At 37.9% G+C, this 22,798-nt stretch overlaps 1 protein-coding gene across 1 annotated transcript; it reads left to right on the top strand.

Annotated features, from left to right (window-relative positions):
• The first annotated feature begins 9,542 nt into the window (after positions 1–9,542).
• Positions 9,543–10,478, top strand: LOC137725015 (B-box zinc finger protein 20-like). The gene is made up of 2 exons (XM_068463630.1): positions 9,543–9,728; positions 9,975–10,478. Exons 1-2 carry the CDS (start codon positions 9,543–9,545, stop codon positions 10,476–10,478), a joined length of 690 nt encoding a protein of 229 aa, XP_068319731.1.
• Positions 10,479–22,798: the final 12,320 nt, after the last annotated feature.

The following is a 22,798-nucleotide window of genomic DNA, read 5'->3' as shown; positions in this document are numbered from 1 at the left end:
GTATTCTTTATACTACATTTTATCTAAGCTTTATTAGCTTTTATACAAGGAGATTGGAAATGGGTTTTGGAAAAACAAAAAGTAAAGAAGACTTTGTAAAAAGAAGTTACCTGGTAGGAGTGAGAATGTGAAGAGGAGCATCGGTGAAATTGTACGGACAAAGGCGCGGGCGTGAATAGTGATGAAGGAAGCTCGTATGGTACGGACTGTGGCGGGAGAGAGGAGGGGCCATTAATGGCCGTTCAAGTTTGTATATCAAGAAACAAAAATATTTTTCTTATGTTATCGCTTTGTGGGGTTGAATGGATAAGAAGCGTTTGGGCCTATTACCATTAAAGAATGCTTTATTAATCGCCCATCTCATCAAGCCCGAGCTTTGAAAAGGGCCTATACCAAAGTATCCAAACCAACCATTTTCATAAGAAGCTATTGTGGCAAATTAGTGATATGCTTATGCATTTGTATTTGTAAGTGGAAAGTTTTAGTGGGTTCGACTTACTCCTTGTCTTAATTATGGTTATTAATTCTCTCTCAATTTTCTCAATCCAATGACTCGGAAAACAACAAAAGAGTGTGTAAGGTAAAAAAAAAAGTGTACATAAATCATTTTCCGGCTCAAAATGTTTGCCACAACAAGGAATAATGGTGGGCGGGAACATTTATATTTGCATTCGAGATCTTATGTTCAATTCTCCCCCACCCACTATCTCTTGTAGAAAAGAAATTCATAGGGGATGTCAACATAGGCGGATGAAAAAAATAGGACAACTGCGTGATACACCAAAGTTAGTCTTTAAACTTTTGAAGGTGTTTTTAACGATGACAAATGGTGGCGCTCGACACTCAAAGTTGACATAATAAAATGTGCCCATTTTTAAGCGCATGTAAATATATGTAATACCTATTTTATCTACTAGCAAATGACCACTTAGAGTATCTCCAATCATTTTATATATATTTAAAGTGAAATTTTAACTTGTAGAAATAATACTCTTTGTATTGATGTGTGAAAAATATTACAATACAGAAAGGGTTCTACTAATTTCTATTTAGGTAGGAAACCTACTCACTAGTGACAACTGAAAATTACATTCCTATAATATATGCAATCAAAAGGAAAACGATTCGGGATTAATTTTCTTTAATCTAACTCCCCACACCCAACCACCCGCAAACTGGATGCCCTTGATCTGACGAGTTCAGAACAGAGCTAATGATAACGAGGTTGGAGAGCTTTGGTGAGAAGATTAACAAGCTAATAAGCGGAAGAGATGTATCATACCCTTTGATTGCCAAGGGCTAGTTTTTCAGACAAGGTGGTAATCAAGTTTAATATGCCGAGTACAAGCATGATGAACAAGATTAGCCTCTAAATAGGTGGCACTGAGGTTAGCACAATGTAAGAGTACATGAAAAGATAGACAACAAGCTCACCAACCAAAAAGCAAAGTAAAGTCATCTTGGCACATGCATGTGCAAGAGAGCAGTACTCTAATTTAGTACTAGAGCGAGACATAGTAGGCTACTTCTTGGAACACCACGATGTAAGGTTAGAACCAAGGTAGATAAGATAGCCAATGGTGGAGCAACATGAGTCAGAATAGCCCGCCCTATCAACATCGAAATATGCAACCAAGTAGCAAAAGAATGTTGTGGACGAAGATGGATGTTGAAGTCAAGAGTCCCTTTGACATAACGTAATATGCGCTTGGCAGTAATGACATGAGTAGTCCGGGAAGAGCTCATATACTGGCAATGATGTTGGCAAAGAAGGCAATATCAGGACAAGTGAGATGCTAGAGAGAACCAACCAACTTAAGATACATTGTTGGAGAGAAGCGTGGAGGCAGGTTTGTAGGAAGCCATATCAAACTTTTGTAAAAGATCATGAGCATACTTCGGTTAATGAATATGAAGACTAGTGGAGTCACGTGAGACCTATAAACAAGAATAGCAATAAACTGGTCAAGTAAGTCAAATGAATTGCTAGTGAGCAGAATGTCATTAACATCAAGTAGTAGAAAATGGTGTATAAACATTGATAAAAAAAAAAATAGATAAGTCTGCAGGACTTTGAGTGAAGCCAAGATGAAATAAGAAAGAGCTAATTTGCTCAAGGAGCCAACTTCAGACTGTAAAGTGACTTTTGAAGACAAACAAAATGAGGGCGAGCATGATCCACAAAGACAAGAAGCTAGGCCATGTAAAATCTTCCTAGAGAAACTAAAGTAAAAAAGCATTTTTGACATATAATTGACGCTAAGGCCAATTTCGAGACAAGGCTTAAGACATTCTGAATTGGTCAATTTGGCAATAGGGCTAAAGGTCTCTATATAATCAATGTCAGGACGTTCATGAAAACCCTTTGCCACTAAGCAAGCTTTATAGAGGTCAATAGAGTCATCTAATTTTTGTTTAATATGAAACACCTATTTGCAACCAATAATGTTTTGCCCAGGTCGAGGAGGAATGAGGGACCAAGTTTATTTGCGGAGAAAAACATTAATTTTCTCGTTCATAACTAAACGCCATTCATGATTTCGTGATGTTTAGAGGCCTAAGAATAAGAACTAGGTTCATCAAAATTAATAGATGCTAAAAGAGCATGTGAAAGAGGATACCCCACAATGTCATTAGTGCGAGTTTTGGGTTTGGAGATTCCATTGCTAAGGCGGGTGACCATTGGATGGGTCAAAGTTGAAACACCTGGAGTAGTAGGCAAGGAAAAGAGTTGAACTGCAAAAGAAGAAAATTTTGTGCTAATCAGCTCAGTGGTGTCGTTGTCTAGAGAGTGCACTCGGCTTAGCTCGCATCAGTAGAAAACTGATGAGAGGTCAGTCGACTTAGTTCCGGGCGATTCACATTAACTAGAGTCATCTCTAGTGTTGTCATCATTGAATCAAAATGACGCAGCACGAGCGTAGAAGGGATACTAGGGTAAGCCCTTGAAGAACAATGTTTTGGAATCCACCAAATTTTGGGAGAAAATCACAAAGTTTATTTGAATAATTCTTTAATGATGCATTAATTTGGGAGCCAAACGGCTTAAATAAACTCAATCACAGCCTCTGTGGAAGCTCAGGGATCTTAGGAAATTAAAAGACATGCATTGGGACGGAAATTAAAAAGTTCAAAATTTATTACAAACTTTATTTTGTGGTTTTGGAAGTCTAAGCAATAGTTTTGGCATTAAACACAAAAAACTCATTAATGAGTCTTGTTGCCTTTCTAACATCAGAATATTTCTTGCTACCTTTTATGTCGCCATATTGATTGAATCCAATATTTCTGAACTTATTCTTCTTTTCCAATCAAATATTTTATTTTCTTTGTTTTTTTCATCAGAATTGACCCATGTCTTGTCTTACATCACAAATCAAACAACACCTAAAGTTCAAGGGGCAAACATATAGTTAGGTTTTCTACTATGGACTTGAAAATTTGGGAATCAAACTCATACACTTAGTGTCACATCCCGGCCTAAGCCCCCACCACATCCCAGGCTCAACTCCACTGTAGCACGATATTGTCTGCTTTGGGCCCCTACCACACCTACACGATTTTGTTTCTGGGAACTCATACGAGAACTTCCCAGTGGGTAACCCATAATGGGATTGCTCTCGCGCAAACTTGCTTAACTTCGGAGTTCCTAAGGAACCCAAAGCCAGTGAGCTCCCAAAAGGCCTCGTGTTAGGTAGAGATGAGAATATACATATAAGGCTTATAGAATCCTCATCCCTAGGCGATGTGGGATGTAACAATCCGCCCCCCTTAGGGGCCCGACGTCCTCATCGGCACACATCCGGCCAGGGATTGGCTCTGATACCAAACTGACACACCCCAACCTAGATCGAGGCGTGCTGGCCAGCACACCTCGATCTAGGTTGAGGTGTGTCACTTAGTCAGAAAATTGAAGTCTAAATTTTTTTTAGTCTTAAATGTACCCATTCTTAGATATACCAAATTGTTATATGTAAAATGTATCATTTTTTTAATATACAATGTACTCATTTTTTTGTATAAAATCCATTCAATTTTTTTCTAATCTATTTTTTTAACTTATATGGATACATTCTATTTCATTGATTTGAGAATGTATCCATGTAAAGTATAATCGAAGAAATTTAATAATGTTATTAAGCCTAATATCTTCTTTTTTTTTTTTTTTTTTTTTTTGTGGTTTTGAAAAATGTATCCACTTCTTGGTACAATTACTAGAACCATCTTTATCAACCAAAAGAATGTGAAAAGACTATTTAGTCTTCTATCACAATAAAAAAGTTAAAGGCAGTAACATAATATTCTCAGAACAAAATTCTGCTTTTTTTTTTTTTTTAAGCCTCATCTACATGTGATTTTAGCATCTCTAATTTTAAAAAAATTTAAAAATAAACCTCTCTCTCTCATCCACTCTCACGTTCTCTCTCACTCGAGAAAAAAAAATTTCACACACAGTATGTGTGTGGGCATATACTAAAATACATAATAAAATCATATAGTGTAGTTAGTCCAGAATTTTTTTTCTTTTAAATTTTTGTAGTGTGGAAATCTTAACATGTGATGTGAGTACTTAATTGAGGACGAATTGGTGGTGAAGGCATGGAGGCATGGTCATTAGGATGATCGCACAACTCACAGTTTTTCAACTTTGTCATGGTTTGCGTCACCTCTATACATGAAATCACCATCAGATTAGCATATAAGTTGGCGGTGCAGCTCTGAGCTTCAAATCTCTTCCATGGAGAAGGGAAACTAAAACACAAGTTCCAAAATATAATAATTTTTTCATTTACTTCGTTAAGACCATCTCTAATGGTGACCTAAAACCTAAAAATATTTAGCCCAGAAAATTTAGGTTTTAGCCCAGAAACAGCTTTTCTATTCAAACCCTTCTGGCTTAAAATTTTAGCCCCAGATTATCAAAGAATGAATTAAGGCTTTTTTTTTTTAAATTAACTTTTTAAAAAAAAAAATTTATGTAGACTATCCTAAATTAATTTTATGAACATTTTAAGCTTAAAATATTTAAATTCCGATAAATTTTGAAAAATCACTAAATCAATACATGAAAATCAACATAAACCACATAAACTTAATACCAACGACATTTAATAAACCACATAAACTTAAAAAATAAAAAAGACAATAAATATATAAATATAAAAAAAAAATTTGAACGTGGACCGTTGGATTAACCAACGGTCCAATTAAACTGGCCGTTGGATGAAGAAAAGTAGTCGTTGGGCTACAGTGATGTTGACACGCAAGGGGGACAGCCCCACGTGGGTGGGCCTCGGCTGGAAAGGTCCTTGGCGTGTGTACCGCGTTGGGCGAGTGGGTTTTGGGGTGTGGGCTTCACAGCCCAGATTTCACTTTCATCCATGGGTCCCACTTGAATTTGTGGGCTAAATTGTGGCTGGTATTTGTCTTCCTTTTGGGTTTTAGGTTTTAGGTTTAGTTTAGGTTTTGGATTGGAGTGAATTTTGGGGGGGGGGGGGGGGGGGGGAAGGAAAATTTAGGTTTTAGGTCACCATTGGAGATGATCTAAGGTGCTCGACCAGCTAAATCTCTTACACGTATCATGGGGTCCATACCTAATCTAATATATTAGAAGGTATTTGAGCTAGAACCCTCTCATTTAAACTTTCTCGCTTTCGGTCTCATCATGTACAGTTGCATGATAATCTAATATATCAATGCAAAAATCAACCACATACAAAATTATTTAGTCATCTAATTGTTATCCAATTCAAATGTTGCTCAATAAACATTAAAGTTTTCACAATGGTAACCAAATGGTTAAACGCTTTCTGATTAGATTGTTTTTCGCATAGTTGACATTTAAATAGTAACTAAATGGTTAAATCATTTGTAAATCTAGTCATTATACAAAGTTACAAGATGATGAAAAAACCAAAAAGATAAAAAGAAAAGTTTGTACTTAAGAACGCGATTATTCGTATACCGTTCTCCTCGTCACCAAAATACCTTGTTTTTAAGTATAAACCTAAACTGACGACACACCAACCCAAATAGACAATTTGCATGGTATACTGTTTTTGGAGGTCCGTAAAGTTTTTGCTCAACTTTAATACTTTATGGGGGTCACAAAAGTAGTGCACCCAAAGTGATCAAAAAGTTCACAAAATATATTGTTTTGCAGTGTTAAACTAGAGAAATTATTATTTAAATTATATTATGTAAATTACATGACATGATAAATAACAATTTGATTTATTTACTAATTATCAACTGAAACATTATGTTATCTATCATAATCTCTAAAAATTAATTTTTCATAGTATTTTTCGTTTTACAATGCTAAAAGTGTATAATTAAGATATTAAAAAATTTGTGACAAGCACACATTTGAGTGGTGAGTAAGTGAGTACTTTTTCACATGGTATGTCATTAACAAACACCCAACAAGATCCTCTCCAGATCTTTTTGGTGAGGATCCTAGAGATTTGTGAATCACATCCTTTTATCATATATCGTGTGATCAATTTTTGTCAAATACTGTTTATGTTTATTTCTAAATAAAAATATTTAAAATGATTTTTGACCGTACGATGTACGATAAACGGATACGATTAACAGATTCTTGAGATCCTCACAAAGAGGATCCGGCTAGAATCCAGACTCCAAAAACACAAACACATTCTGTCATTCACCCAGTCTCTTCTTCAGTGGGGGAAGAAACTTTAAACAATTTTGTAAAATAAGGTATCTCCTTATTATTCATGCTCCAAAATACCATCCATGTGAGGACGTATTGGAACTTTACAACCAGAAAATAATAATACTCGATTATCAAAATGATGATAATAACTATATAGAAATGTTGTCTTCGTAAATCAAGAAATATTGTCATTCGCTAATGAATTTGAGATCAAATGCGGAGAGTAATGAGTGCGTGCACTCACTTTTGTTATATAATCTTGAAATTAAATTCAAGAATGAATGAATTTTTATAGTTCAGCTATAACAGTATGTCTCACTTAATGATGTCACTTCTATACAATCTAATTATTGTACAGTTACATAAGATCTCTCTATGCATGACTTAACTGTTAAGTCACAAATTAAAACGTACCTTGAAAATTTTAAATATTTTATTATCAAACAATCAAGAAAACGATGATTATAATGACCAAAGATATGATGCGGAGATTATGTTTGATCTCTCTCTCATATTTTGATGCTTACATACAAATCGCAAATCTTTTGGTGATAAAAGAGAAATACAAGACTACAAGTTGCATGTCTTTCACGTTCTTTAAGTTTAATGATTCAGACAAGATCATCCATATCAAAGCCTGACAAAGTGTTATTTTGTCCTCTACTGATTTTCCCATTTCTTTATTTATTTGCAAATCTTTCCCAGAACTTTGTTTTCTGCTTTCCCATCATGCTATAACGTGCATATGGTCAATGCACGATAGGGTGGTGGCGGGGGTGGTGGGAGAGCTGCCAACCATCACCATTTCACTTCTCTTTTGTGTCTTCAATCCCTGAAGTTCTAGTTGAAACTTCCTCACAAAATCACATTATCTATAGTATATATTACAATTTAAGTGCTTATAATTAAACGCTAAATTCTATAAAATTTTCGAGCGTCTATTCAAGAAATGCATTTGTCTAAACAATACAGAATGCTCATAATGAAGAAAGTTGAAATTTTATCTTACAACAAATTACCCAAAAAATACCAGATGCTCATAATGAAGAAAGTTAAAGTTTCTTTTATTATTGTATTACAAGGGATCGACCTCTTAACATATTCTAGTTTTAAAAGTCTCACTCGTCTCATCCCCTATGCTGATAGAAAAATTAAATAAAAACTAGGCTTTAGTTTGCTTCAAAATCATGCCTTTTTAATTCGTGTATGGAATAAAATACCATTTCCCTTCTAGTTTGGAATGCGTTTTCGTTTTCTAGTCTATTTCATTTACTGATATAAAGTTTGTTTGGAAAGTACTTGAAGTGCATTTTCTAAAAAATAAATTTGTTGAAAACACTTAAAATGCTCTTTTAGAATTAAATTGTAATTAAATTTCAAAATAATCTCTCTAAAAAAACTTTCAGTCATTTAAAAATATTTTTTAACCCAACAATTGGAGATGGTGTGGGAACCAACAAAGCGCCTTTCATCGTTTTGATTCAATGCCACTTGCCAGATTGTGCATATCTATATCCAGTTTAGTATTGCGTCTTTATGGTTTCTTCTCCCTTTTGCACTTTTTGCTAATATTAAATGGAAAAATACTTGTGTTCATATGCTTATTATGATTAATCGGGTTTTACAATACATGCGTCATAATCAAAATTGTTCATATTTTTATCTTAAATAAAAAGTTATCTTTATGCACAAGTAATCAAATTGAAAATCATTTAGTAATTAAGTTGCAACAAATAACTTCAAATTTGTCCAACCAGTTCATCCTTATGATGAACTAATGCAAATGATAACTGAATGGCTTCTAATTTGATTGATTTTATTTTTTTTAAAGTTGATTATTAGACAATGATAACGACTATGAAGGGCTTTTGTCCTGACATTAGTACTTTAAAATAAATAAGAAAAAATGATAATGAAAACACTAGGATGACCATACTTTTTAGATTATATTTTATAAATTACATTACATGGCAGTTCATGGTAATGATAAACACACATCATTTTTATTCTCCTACACATTTAAGCTTAATCATGTCTTTTATTTTCGTTTAATTTATTTAGTCTGATGTCTATAAATATATAAAAAATGATGCATGAGAGGTCCAAAAATGTGTTTGAAAATTAGCCTTATAAACAAATTACAAGTGAGTAGACAAGTACACTCATAAAATATTAAATATAATCAAGAATATGAAATTGTAACTCCCGCTCTAAAAATGGTGATTATACAGTTAATTGTTATTGCAGGGAAGTTCTACTATAAACTCTACATGTATCAAAAATTGACAATCATCAACGCACGAATAACAAATGAAAAAGCAAACCTCTAACTAATTGAAAATTAACTCTGGTCTCCCATGAGCTAACAATATTGCTCCATCCACATCACCTCTCCTTCTCTTTTCTTGCATATAATATATTCTTTAGGATAAAGGGGGGATTAACCTCTCTGGCTCTTGTCGCTCACTCTCTCTCTCTCACTCTACTATATTAAGAGAGAGGTTAGGATGAATGTGTGTGTGTGTGTAAAGCCTCCCCTCCCATCTCCAAAAGCTTCCAAATATTCTTTCTTTTCTTTGATGTAATATCATTAGTCTTTACTCAAAGAATCGAGAAACAAAAACACACACAATAATACAGTGGGGAGAAAGAGACATCAGTTCTGTGAAAGAAGTTCTTAGCTGTTATCTCACTTTCTCATCAGCTAAATGCCCAAAAGCCCATACTTGTTCTTTGTCTCCATTCATTGTCTCCCATAACATTTCCTTTCCAACCCCATCACCAACTCAGTTAAAACAACAACTCAAACGCTCAGCTATATCCAGCGGCTGCACTTCCAGAGAAAATTAATATAGAGATTATGAAGATCCAGTGCGACGTGTGTGACAAAGAAGAGGCAACTGTCTTCTGCTCTGCCGATGAAGCCGCTCTTTGTGACGTCTGCGATTGCCAAATTCACCATACAAACAAACTTGCCAGCAAACACAAGCGCTTCTCTGTTCTCCACCCAACTTTCAAAGATTCCCCTCTTTGTGATATCTGTCAGGTTAGTACTAGATGCATTCTTTCTCTATAAAATTACTGGGAAGTGATTTTCACCCTCCCATTTCTCCCCATGCACTCCTTATTTTTCTAGCCTTTCAATTTGATATAAGCCTTTGGATTGAATAAATCAAAGATAATCGAGGAACTACAGTATGGGAAGGGCGCAGTTGGAGAAAACAAGAGTCTGAAAATCACTATCCAAATTCCAAATTATATTGAGTCCTAAATATTTTGTGCTTGGTTGTAGGAAAGGCGAGGATTTCTCTTTTGTCAAGAAGATAGAGCAATTCTCTGCAGGGAGTGTGACCATTCGATTCACAAATCGAACGAACACACACAGAAACACAGCAGGTTTCTTCTGCCGGGTGTCAAGCTTTCTGCGGCTTCTTCTTTGTATCCAACTTCATCAGCCTGCTCCAACTTCCCCGAAGTTATGACCGCAAAAATTAATGATGCAAGAGCCTCAAAGTCATCCACAAAGAGACAGAGAACAGTTTCGCCCAACAAAATCTTGAGTTCTCCTTCTCCTTCGTTATTGGAACAACCAATCTCATCTTCGTCAGGCAAGAAGGTAGAAGAGAATTATTGTTTCAATGACTATGGTTCGGGTTCGACGAGCAGCATATCAGAGTATTTGATGGAGAAGCTCCCCGGGTGGCATGTGGAAGACCTTGATTTTTCATATGATCATTCCAATGCTTTCTGTGAGGTTGGAAGTGCACATTACTGTTGGTATTTGACAGTTTACTAACTCAATACCAAAATATGTGGGTGATAAGTTTACAAACTCTATCACACCTCTTTCACTTTGCACTCTCAAATAAAATCGGACAAAGAAAGAAATAGAGAAAGGAGGGAAGCAACAAGCTTTGGCAAAACACTTGGACTTTGATATATGAAAAAGGTTTACAAACTATTGGAATAAGAAAGCTTACAAGCTTCTTCACAATTGGAAGTGGGATGGGATGATTTACAATGCTTGAGAACTTGGGTATTTATAGCAAACCAAATGATTAAACTAAAATTATTTATTACCACACAAAACACATTAATTGCACCTAATAATTTTTATTCAACCATACCTAACATTGCCTAACTTTCAATGCCTAACTTTGACATTGATTTTCAACAATAGCAACCTGTTTTGATTTGAATTTCCAACACACCTCCTCAAATCAAAACGCCTTCATTCCTAGCATTTCACGCAGTAGCCGGAATGTTTCAATTGGCAATGGCTTTGTGAAGATGTCTGCCACTTGTTCCTTGGTGTGACAGTAGACAAGTTCAATTGTCTTTTGCTTCACATGGTCCCTTAGAAAATGGAACCTGGTATCAATGTGCTTGCTCCTTCCATGTTGAACAGGATTCTTTGCAAGTTTGATTGCAGACACGTTATCTACGTGAATCACAGTCGATTCCACTTGTGGATGACACACTGACTTCAACAGATTTCTTAACCAAATTGCCTCACACACGGTTGAGGCTACAGCAACATACTCGGCTTCACATGATGACAAAGCAACAATTGATTGCTTCTTTGAAGTCCATGAGAAAGCTGTTGATCCTAGAAAAAACACATAGCCAGTTGTGCTTTTCCTTTCATCTTGGTCACCTCCCCAATCACTATCTGAATAACCAAATAATTTTGCATCTTCACCAAAATTATAAAATAGACCATAGTTTAGAGTACCTCTTATGTACCTCAAAATTCTCTTGGCGGCCAGCCAATGAGACTCCCTTGGTGTTTCCATGTATCGACTCACGAGTCCAACACCATAAACTATATCAGGTCTTGTGATTGTAAGGTACCTTAGACTTCCAACGAGGCTTTTGTACACTGTTGAGTTTACAAACTCACCCTCTCCTCCTTTGGACAGCTTCAATCCAGTTGCGACTGGGGTATTGACAGTGTTGCACTTATCCATATTGAACTTCTTCAATATGTCTCTCATGTACCTTTGTTGAGAGATGTAGATACCATCACTTTCTTGCTTCACTTCTATGCCAAGAAAGTATGACATTAATCCATTGTCAGTCATCTCGAATTCACTGAACATGGATTGCTTGAACTCATGGAACATTGCCTCATTGTTTCCTGTAAACAATAAATCATCTACATAGAGACAAATAATTAAGAACTCCCCTTTTTCACCATTCTTCATGTAAACTGAATGCTCGTATGGACATTTCTGAAATCCATTTTGGTGAAGGTAGTTGTCGATCCTTGAGTTCCAAGCTCGTGGTGCTTGCTTGAGGCCGTACAAAGCCTTCTTCAAACGATACACCTTATCTTCTTCTCCTTGTACTTGGAAGCCTTCCGGTTGTTCCACGTACACTTCTTCCTCAAGTACTCCATTAAGGAAGGCTGACTTGACATCTAGTTGATAAATTTTCCATTTATGATGTGCGGCAAGAGAGATTAGCAATCTTACTGTGTCAAGTCTCGCAACTGGAGCATAGACTTCATCATAGTCCACTCCATACTTCTGTTTGTAGCCCTTTGCTACAAGCCTTGATTTGTATCGATCCACACTCCCATCTGCAGTGCGTTTGATCTTGTAAACCCACTTGACACCAATAGCCTTCTGATTTGGTGGGAGCTTTGTCAGCTCCCAAGTGTCATTCTTCTCGATGGCATGGATCTCTTCTTCCATGGCTTTCTTCCAACAATCTTCTTCCACAGCTTCATTGAATGAGAAAGGCTCGTGGTCTGCATACAAGCAGAAAAGGTTGGTTTCTTCTTCTTCTTCTTGTCCATAAATCTCTGTGAGACTCCTTAACCTCACTGGAGTTGAGGAGCTGCTTTCCTCACTAGATGTAGGACCACTCCTTGCAATTCTGTGCACTAGAGTTGTTGTGATTGTTTGAACAGGCTGTTGCTCAATCGGTGGTACAACTTCTGGTTCTTCAAAATCAGTGGAGACGATCTTCTCTTTACTGACTTCTTTGTTGTTCCACGTCCATGTCTCTTCCTCACTGAAGATGACATCTCTACTAACCACTAGTTTGCCAGTTAGTGGGTTGTAGAGCTTGTATGCCTTGGACTCTTCACTATAGCCCACAAACACACACTTCTCACCTCTATCATCAAGTTTCCTCCTCTTGGCTTCTGGAACTTGAGCATATGCAACACACCCAAAAATTCTTAGGTGTGTAACATTCGGCTTGTATCCACTCCAAGCCTCTTGTGGTGTCATCCTCTTGACACTCTTTGTTGGACATCGATTCAACAAATAAATCGAACAAGCTACAGCTTCTGCCCATAACTCTTTTGGCAAATTCTTCTCCTTAAGCATGGACCTTGTCATGTCAAGGATGGTTCGATTCTTTCTTTCGGCTATCCCATTTTGCTGTGGGGTATAGGCAACAGTAAGTTGATGCCTAATTCCTTGCTCATTGCAGTATGCTTGGAAAGCATTGGAGGTGTACTCTCCACCTCTATCTGATCTCACAGCCACAAGCTTGTGGTTACTTTCTGCCTCTGTGAGTGCCTTGAACTCCTTGAAAATTTTTAGGGCAGCTGACTTCTCCTTGAGAAAATAGACCCAAGTCTTTCTACTGAAATCATCAATGAAGGTAATAAAATACCTATTACCTCCATAAGACATGGGATCCAATGGACCACATATATCTGTGTGCACCAACTGCAGTGGTGCCTTTGCTCTCCATGTATCACCAACAGGGAACGATAGTCGTGCTTGCTTGCCAAGCACACAACCTTCACATACTTGGCGTGTGGCTTCAATCTGGGGTAGACCACGAACCATTCCTCCACTTGACAGCAACTTTAGGCCATTGAAATTAAGATGGTCAAATCGAAGATGCCATTTCCATGACTCATCTTCCATTACACCGATGTTGCAGCTTCCAATCTTTGTGTTCAAATTCAACGGAAACATCCGGTTCTTTGACATTCGAACACGTGCAATAAGCTTTCTCCTTGCATTCCTGAGAGTGAGAAGCATGTTCTCCATATGTATAATGTACCCTTTCTGGAGCAGTTGACCAATGCTCAGAATGTTGCTCTTCATACCTGGTATGTAGTAGGTATCGGAGATGTATTCTTCTCTTCCATCCTTCTGGATGATCTTGATCTTCCCTTTGCCTTCAACTGGAAACTTTGAGGAGTCACCAAGACTTACAGATCCATAGGCCCCTTCTTTGAGTTCGGCAAAAAACTCCTTCTTTCCACACATGTGATTGCTTGCACCAGAGTCCAAATACCAAACATCTTGTTGGCTACTGGAATCATGGTGTGCTAGTAAGACTGTAAGTTCTTCATCAGTATTTCCACTTGATTCTGCCATGTTGACATGCTCACCATTTTTATGTGAACATTCATTGGCATAATGTCCATATTGCTTACAGTTGTGACACTGGATATGCGCCTTTCCTCGAGTAGATCTCCACTTCTGAGACTGACCTTGATTTTGTGCATAGCCTCGACCTCTTCCTCGGGCTCGTCCTCGGCTACGGTTGGATGAGCTCCCACGACGTGAGTTCCACTGCCCACGACCTTTCTTTGGTTTGTCAATATTCAACTTTGACTCCAAAGCTTGCTCTAGCGTTGTGGGGCTTGCATCTTCTGAATGCGTTGCTCGTGAACTAGGAGGGATCCTAGTAGCTCTTCTGCGCTCATCACCTCCAAATCCTTGGATTCCTCAATGGCAGTCACCACATGCTCAAACTTAGATGTGAGTGACCGGAGTATCTTCTCCACAACTCGTACTTCATCGAGTCTCTCGCCATTTCTCCTCATCTGATTTACTATCACAATGAGCCTTGAGTGATAGTCGGAGATGCTCTCCCCTTCATTCATATGAGCAGTTTCAAAATCTGCTCGAAGTGATTGTAACCTCACTTTCTTGACTCGATCTACTCCTTTGTAGATTGTACTGAGTGTATCCCATACTTGCTTGCTCGTTGTTGCTTCTGCAACCTTCTCGAACGTTGAATCTTCCAAACCCTGGTATAGAAGATACAGCGCCTTTTGGTCCTTCTTTCGTAAGTCCTTGAAAGTGTTCCTTTGATCCGCAGTATATACGGCTTCTTGCTCGGCAGTGGGTACAACATACCCACTACTGACAACTTCCCATAGCTCCTGTGATCCAAACAATGCTTTGAATTGGATGCACCATCTTTCATAATTTTCTTTCTTCAATGTGGGAATTTGGAGTTGCACTAAGTTGGACGCCATAACTGCTGCACCTGCTAGAGTGGTATTCTGGCTCTGATACCAATTGTTGGTATTTGACAGTTTACTAACTCAATACCAAAATATGTGGGTGATAAGTTTACAAACTCTATCACACCTCTTTCACTTTGCACTCTCAAATAAAATCGGACAAAGAAAGAAATAGAGAAAGGAGGGAAGCAACAAGCTTTGGCAAAACACTTGGACTTTGATATATGAAAAAGGTTTACAAACTATTGGAATAAGAAAGCTTACAAGCTTCTTCACAATTGGAAGTGGGATGGGATGATTTACAATGCTTGAGAACTTGGGTATTTATAGCAAACCAAATGATTAAACTAAAATTATTTATTACCACACAAAACACATTAATTGCACCTAATAATTTTTATTCAACCATACCTAACATTGCCTAACTTTCAATGCCTAACTTTGACATTGATTTTCAACAATAGCAACCTGTTTTGATTTGAATTTCCAACAATTACCTCTAGAGGGGTTCTTTTTCTTCCTCCTTTTTTTTTTTTTTTTTTTTTTTTTTTTTTTTTTTTTTTTGGGTCTTTTGTTTGAAAAACCAGTAGAAGGCCATTTTGTTGGTGATGTGTATATTTGCCAGTTGTCATGGCCAATTTTGATTATGTAATTTGTGGGATTTGCTGCCTTTAGTGAAACAAGATCTTCCAAACAACATAAGTTTTTTTTTTCTCATCAGATGATTTGGCCATCTGGGTACTTGAGGTTTCACTTGTTATTGGCAACTTTTTGGCAAATGGTTTTACTTTGTTAAGGTGATTTGCTACCTCAGATATTGAGGGCGAGGTCTTCCCTACTAAGGGCTTAAGGCCTCTATATAAGGTGATAATGAATATCTCACTCACTTTACTTATTACCTTCGTACAACTAATTACTTTAATGTTATACTTAGTTACAAATTCATGCAACCAAACTTGGCTTTCAAATGAATTTACTTAAGGTTGTTTGGTAATCATTTCATTTTTCAGTTTTGAGTTTTTTTTGTTTTTTTTAAATTAAAAACATATTTGGTAACTACTTTCATTTTTCAGTTTTCGAAAGCATGAAAAAACTAAAAACTAAAAATAAAATAGTTATCAAATGCCTTAATTGTTCACAATCTGCAAAACAATAAAATCAAGAAACATAAAACAATAAATCCCTAGGCCCATCTCCCTTCACCACATTCATTGTACATCGTGCAAACATTAATTATTTTAAAATTTAAAATTAAACATAAATAGTACCTAACAAAAATTGATCGCATGATATACGATGAATGGTCGCAATCACGGGATCTTTAAGATCCCGTCGTCCATCCTCACCTCCCACACCAAAAAGTAAATACCCAAATCCCGAGCCGCACCCCATTTGCATTTGATTTGATTTTTGTGATTGTCATAGATTCTCTTCTCTATTACATGCATACCTAAGAATTTAAAACCATACGAATTTCTAAATAAGTATTTTAATTCTGTTAATTTTCAATGGGTCAATAATTAATTTAGTAATTGGGAATTATTATTAGCACTTCAAAAATCTCATTCCACACTTAATTAGGAAAGAAAAATACACTTGTGAGAAGTGTAGAATAAGACTTTTGGAGTGCCAATAACAGTTCTCTAATAATTAAGTGGCTGAAGTTGCAGCATACGACAACACATTCATCATATTGGCTAAATTGAAAATACATTTACCAAAATAGATTCTCGATAGAAACACAATGACAAAAAGAGTTAATAACCTTAAAGTTTTAATATGATGTTGGTTGTTCTAGAGCATTCCTTATCTTGTTATGGCAATATTGATGCTTTGCTTTTGCAAGTCTACGCAAGTTTTTTAAGAAGAGTATTTTTTTAATTCACATGGATGATGTGTGGCCAAAAATAAATAGGATGATGAGTTCAAAAATAAATACGAGGAAGAGACAAAAATAAACACAAGACTGCACACAGCTAAGGCCAGCAAAGACAAGAAAAAAGAACAACCCATGGCCAGGGAAGGATAAGAACATGACTTAAAGCGAAGCTTTAGTCACCTTCTCTGAGCATGACAACCCTGAGCCTAGTGAGGATAAGGGAGACCGTTGATAGATGGAATGTGGACTAGAGCGAAAGGGGATCTGGTCACCTAGACTTCTGGACACATCCCTCTTTTACATTGCAATACAACCTAGTCAGCTGCAGAGTTCGCTTGGCGAGGAATCGAGGGACCACTTTAGGAACTGAAATTTGTGACTTAAATGACGAATCTGGTTGAGGATCGGAAAGATAGCCCAACAAGAGAGCTTTTTGGAGCCATTTATACTTTAAACAAGTTCTGCCGAATCTGATTCGAAAAAAAAATCTGGAAAGATTATTTTGAACAGCCAATTCCATTGCCAGAAGTGCACATTTAGCCTCGGCCTCTAAAGAAGAGGCATTAGTACTGTTACTACCAGCACCAGAGCTAAGGGTCCCTGTCTCATTTCTAGCCACCACTCCCAAACCCATAGAAGAGGAAGCTTTAGACCACGAAGCATCACAATTGATTTTCACAAAATTATGTGGGGGAAGGATCCACAGGGGTTGGGAAGGCAGTGGAACCAGCAACTCGGCAGAGGTTGGGGTGGCCTTGAGGAAATCCTTGACAGAATCTGAGGTAAGTTTCATGGTTTTGAAAAGAGAGGGGAGAACATTGTTGAAGCTTGCATGGCATCTGGCTTTCCAGATTTCCCAGCAAAAGAAGGAAACATAAGATAACACAGTAAATAAAGACATATCTCCACCTTCCACCACCTTGGATAAAGCTAACAACCATCTATCAAGAGTATTAATAGATTGGTAATCAACATGGTAATTTAAACCAGATGCAAACCAAATCACCGAAATCCAGGGGCAAAGGAAAAGAACATGCTCAGCAATCTCCAGTGAAGATTTACAAATAAGACAAAGAAGGTCATTCAGAGCCTGACGATGGTAGATACCCTCTATAGTTGGAAGACAAATGTTAGTTATCCTCCATAAGAAAATTTTAATTTTTGGGAGAGTCTTCATTCCCCATATTAGCTTTCAGAAGGTTAGATCCACAGAAACAAAATTGCTAGCACTCAGGCTAGCCAATGAGTGATTGTTCAAAGACAGAGCATGGCTAAAAGCATAACCCGACTAACTGAATAATCTTCATTCAAAGACCAATGCCAAATCAGACAATCTGAATGGGAGAGATCTCCAAGAAGGGTAGCCTCAATTGTGGCAAATTTCGATGGGGGAGGAGATGTTATACCGGCCCCAGATTCCATTTACGATCAACAATCAAAATGACATCCATAGACGTTTTGGCCACATTATCCGGAACAAGTATGATCAGGTGAAGCAGACCATCAGGGGTGGAAGTGAGCCATTTATCTTGCCAAATACACACATTTTTTTCCCTCGCCAATTTGCCATTTGGCCTTTTGCACAATAAGGGCCTGACCTGGAATAAGACTGCTCCAAGCCTAGGAGGCCCGACCACCATTGGAAACATTGAGAGCGTCTTTTGAAGGAAAGTATCGATCTTGGAGAGTTCGTGCCCAAAAGGCAATTGGATAGGAATTGAGGTGCCATAATTGCTTTGCCAACAAGGCAATATTATAATCCAAAAGACTTCTGAAGCTAAGCAGGCCACGCTTTTAGAAGCAGAAACGGCCAACCAATTATGCCAATGAATCATACACTCGTTCTCCTTTTGGCCCCACCAAAAAATGGCTAGAAGACCATCAATGTCATGGCAGAAAGTAGCCGAGAATAGGAAACAATTCATAGGGTAAATAGGGATAGCCGTCGTAGCTGCCTTAATTAAAATTTCACGCCCTGCCAAAGACAAAGAAGTCGATTTTCAACTTTGAATTTTCTAAGAAATCTGATCTTTCACAAAAGAAAAAGCCTCCTTTTTAGAACCACCCAAACAGTAAGGAGACCAAGATATTTACCCAAGTCTGAGGTCTGGGGAATGTTGAAAATATTGCAAGCTTCAATGATGATAGTTTGGGGGAAGTTGGCCGAGAAAAAAATGGAGGACTTTGCAGATTGATAGTTTAGCCAGACGCCTCACGATAAATATCCAATAATCTTAGGAGGGCCTAATAGTTATCACGATCCACATTGATGAAGAAGAGAGAGTCGTCGGCAAAGAACATATGGGACAACACATGGCATGATGAAGCCAGATAAATACCAGAAAGAGCACCCACCTCACAGTACTCACATATTAGGTAAGAAATGGCCTCCGTCATGAAAGGGAACAAGCATGGAGATAACGGGTTTACCTAGCGAATACCCCCTGGAAGGGAAAAAAATTTCTCTACTTTTGCCGTTGAAAATGACAGAAAAAAAAATACTGTTTTGATGCAGGTCATAACCATCGCCACCCACTTTGAATGAAAGCCCAGCTAGAGGAGAACAACTTCCAGAAAACCTCACTCAACCCGATAATAAGCCTTATTCATATCCACTTTCAGGCCCAACTCGAAGTCGTGTTTAGTTTTTTAATGCTTTAGAAAATGAAAGGCTTCGTGAGCAACGAAAATATTGTCTTGAATCTGATGCCCCGGAACAAAAGCACTTTGATGATGAGAAATGAGACCCGGGAGATAAGCCTTCAATCTATTAGCCATCAACTTCGAAAAGAACTTATAAGCAAAGTTACATACACTAATAAGACAAAATTGAAAGATAGATTCAGGCGTCTCCACTTTTGGAATGAGAACAATGTTCGTATGATTCATATCAGGATGATGGTGCCTAAGAGATGAGAACTCTGAAATGACCCCAAAAATAAATTATTGACAATCTCCCGACAAGATTGATAAAAGTTCCCGTGAAAACCATCATGACTCGTAGCTTTCAAATCTCCCATTTAGAACACCGCACCTTTGATGTCCTCAAGAGTAAAAGGTTTTAGGAGATCATCATTGATTTGTGAAGAAACCACATGTTTCAGACCCGACAAAGCAACCTGAAAATCTCTTGGTTGGGAAGCCAAAAAGAGATTTCTAAAATAGTCTTCAATGTGGCTGCGAATTTGGCCCTCCTCCTCCAACCAGATATCATTCTTATTTTTCAATTTTAGAATGCGACTTTTTTACCGCCTAATAACTGTAGATTGATGGAGAAATGCAGTATTTTTATCTTCCTCCCGAAGCCAATTGATACATGAAGCCAATAAAGTTCCTCATTTCTCCAAACCTCAACTAGCTTTTGGTATTTGATAAGTGCACTTCATGCTTAGTAGTAGAGTTAGGCTGAGATTCATTATCTTTGATGATTTTGAGCAAATTGTTGATTTTCGTCCTATTGTTAGAGAATTTCTTACTCCAAGAAGACAACACATTAGAACAATGAAGTAAATTATTGGACAAAGCATACCCAAAGGAATTATTTATATCATCATTCCAAGCTTCTTTACAACATTAAGAAACTCAAGATTCCTAAGCGAAAATGCTTCAAGTGAAAAAGGCATGGGGCCAAGAACAATAAGAGGAGAATAGTGAATGATTAAGGGGCGATGATCAAAGCCTATCAAATGACCATGGGAAATCATCGCCTAAGGCCATCAATCCATCCATTGCACATTAACAACAGCTTTATCGAAACATTCCTCAATCTTACCCCAATTCTTCCAGTCACGTTCCCAGGTAAACACTGGACCAATGTACCTAAGATCAATTAAAGCTTTCTGATGCATAAAGTTCTTTACGAATCTGGTACGGTTGTAATCCCATTCTCTACCTCCCATCTTTTCATGTGGCCATAAGAGCTCGTTAAAGTCACCAACACATAGCCATGGGAGACCAAGGTCAGAGAATGAGATGCAGTATTCTCCCAAAAAGAACTTTTTTTATGACAGTGAAGAGGACCATAAAACCAAGAGATATGAATGGAAGGCGACTCGGACTGCACTTAGACACATATGTCGATAACAAAATTAGATACATATAAGATTTGGACAACAGTACCATATTTCCACCAGAGACTTAATCCACCAGACTTGTTAACTGCAGGAAAAGAAAAAGCATTGCAAAAACCTAGAGAGCAACCCACCTTCAAAGGACATCATTCTTACACTTAGTTTCAGATAAAAAAACAAACAAGGGCTTATTTAATCTTACTTGCTCACAAATTAAGAGCATCCACTATCAAGTCTTGCCCAATCCCTTAACAGTTCAAAGCTAGATAGATCACTTGTTCCCCCTGGCTGCGTCAGGCCAACCACCAGTGCCCTGAATAATTGTGGGGTTCTCCACACCCTTGATAGCACCACTGTCGACTCCATCCGATGAGTGTGGAGAAGCGGTAGTATCCATGTCATTGGAATCTTCAATAGAAATGACTGGTTTGGTTGTTGCCAAACAAGGAATACCTGATCTACTGCGACTGGCAGAGGGTTGGCCACGGTTACGCATATAAGTTGCCACAGTAGTAACCTTGGGAAGCTTGGTCTTCTGGGCCAGAGAATGAGATAGTTGATTATCCAGTATTATAGTTTTTTGTTTTTTCTTTCCTACATCAGTATCACAGTTGTGAACTTTCCGTTTCTGAGCATTTCGAGTTAGCATAAGGTCCAAACAAGGTTTCCCCAGATTTCCCAACAAAAGACTTTGAGTAATGCTAGACATGGTGGGGCCACTGCTAGCATGATTAGGAGTCCCATGTGGAGATCAAGACTAAGAGCTGTTACTGATGGAAAGTCTCATTAAGCTACATATAATGGATAGGGTTCCATTTGAGTAATAATGATAGGAAAGAAAATGATCCCCTTCTTGGAAACACGTGGTTGCTTAGGGTGTGGTGGGGTTTAAGGTATAAGGGGAAAAGGCAGTTAACTTTGAGGGTGACAGAAAGAGCAAGGTTGATTGGAAAGACTCAACAGGCCAACTGGCAGTAGAAGCGGTTATGGGTGGAGGGAACTTTTTCTAGATAGGCTTGAGTTGGTTTCCATATAGGTAGTCATACCTGTCATAGGCATAGGTGAGACTTGTGGCTCCGTAGGAGGCAGGCTAAGCGACAAAGATGGTCACCTCTTAAAGATTATTCCGTGCATCCTGGTAGAGATCACCGTGGCTAAGGCACCCCCTACCCCTTCCCTGCGCTGACGGTTTTGGTAGAGGGGTACCAAGAACCCAAGGAAGGCTTTAAGAATCCTTAGGGGATGGGGAATTCCATCTCTTCCTTCCATTAGAACTATTGTTAGAGCGAGAAGCAAGGTAATATAGGGCGGATAGACTTGTTCCCCAATCATGGCTAAAGAGTATGGACAGTCTTGCACACATTTGGCGCATCATGCTCACAATATTTGTCAAAATGGCCTAGTTTTCCACATCTAAAACAAAAATTGGACAGTCGTTCATATTTGAACACCACCCTAGTTCTTCCCCTGTCATAGGGCTGGAACCAAAATCCATTAGATCATGGTTTTCTGGCATCAACTTTAAGATGAACACGAAGGAAATCACGAACTCCCTCCGGACAAGCTAAGGAGTCGTCAATAGCAATAACTTCGCCAAAGGGGTTCCCATACTTACGAGCATTTTGAATAGAAAAGTCTTCTAAAGGCACCCCCATGCATTTAAACCGAATAGTAAATCCAGTGAGCAGGGATTTCCTCAAAAGTGAGGTGATATGACTACCTATAGATAGCCAGATAGTCTTCAGCAATATTCCACAGACCGTTATCGATGATCCTGTTTGCTGCAGATTCCGAGGGAGCAGTGATGGTGAAGGCAGTATCGATATAAGAAGAAACTTTGAAGTATCCATAGGGGGCCTAGAAACAGTTGATTAAACAGATAGTAGTACTCCGGGGGTACCAGTATTGATGATGGGATGTTCAAGAGTTCTATCTAG

The sequence above is a fragment of the Pyrus communis genome, chromosome 2 (genome assembly GCF_963583255.1).
Source record: "Pyrus communis chromosome 2, drPyrComm1.1, whole genome shotgun sequence".
In the NCBI taxonomy this organism is placed as follows: domain Eukaryota; kingdom Viridiplantae; phylum Streptophyta; class Magnoliopsida; order Rosales; family Rosaceae; genus Pyrus; species Pyrus communis.
The sequence above is the reverse complement of the archived record's forward strand: the minus strand, read 5'-3'. Positions and strand labels throughout refer to the sequence as shown.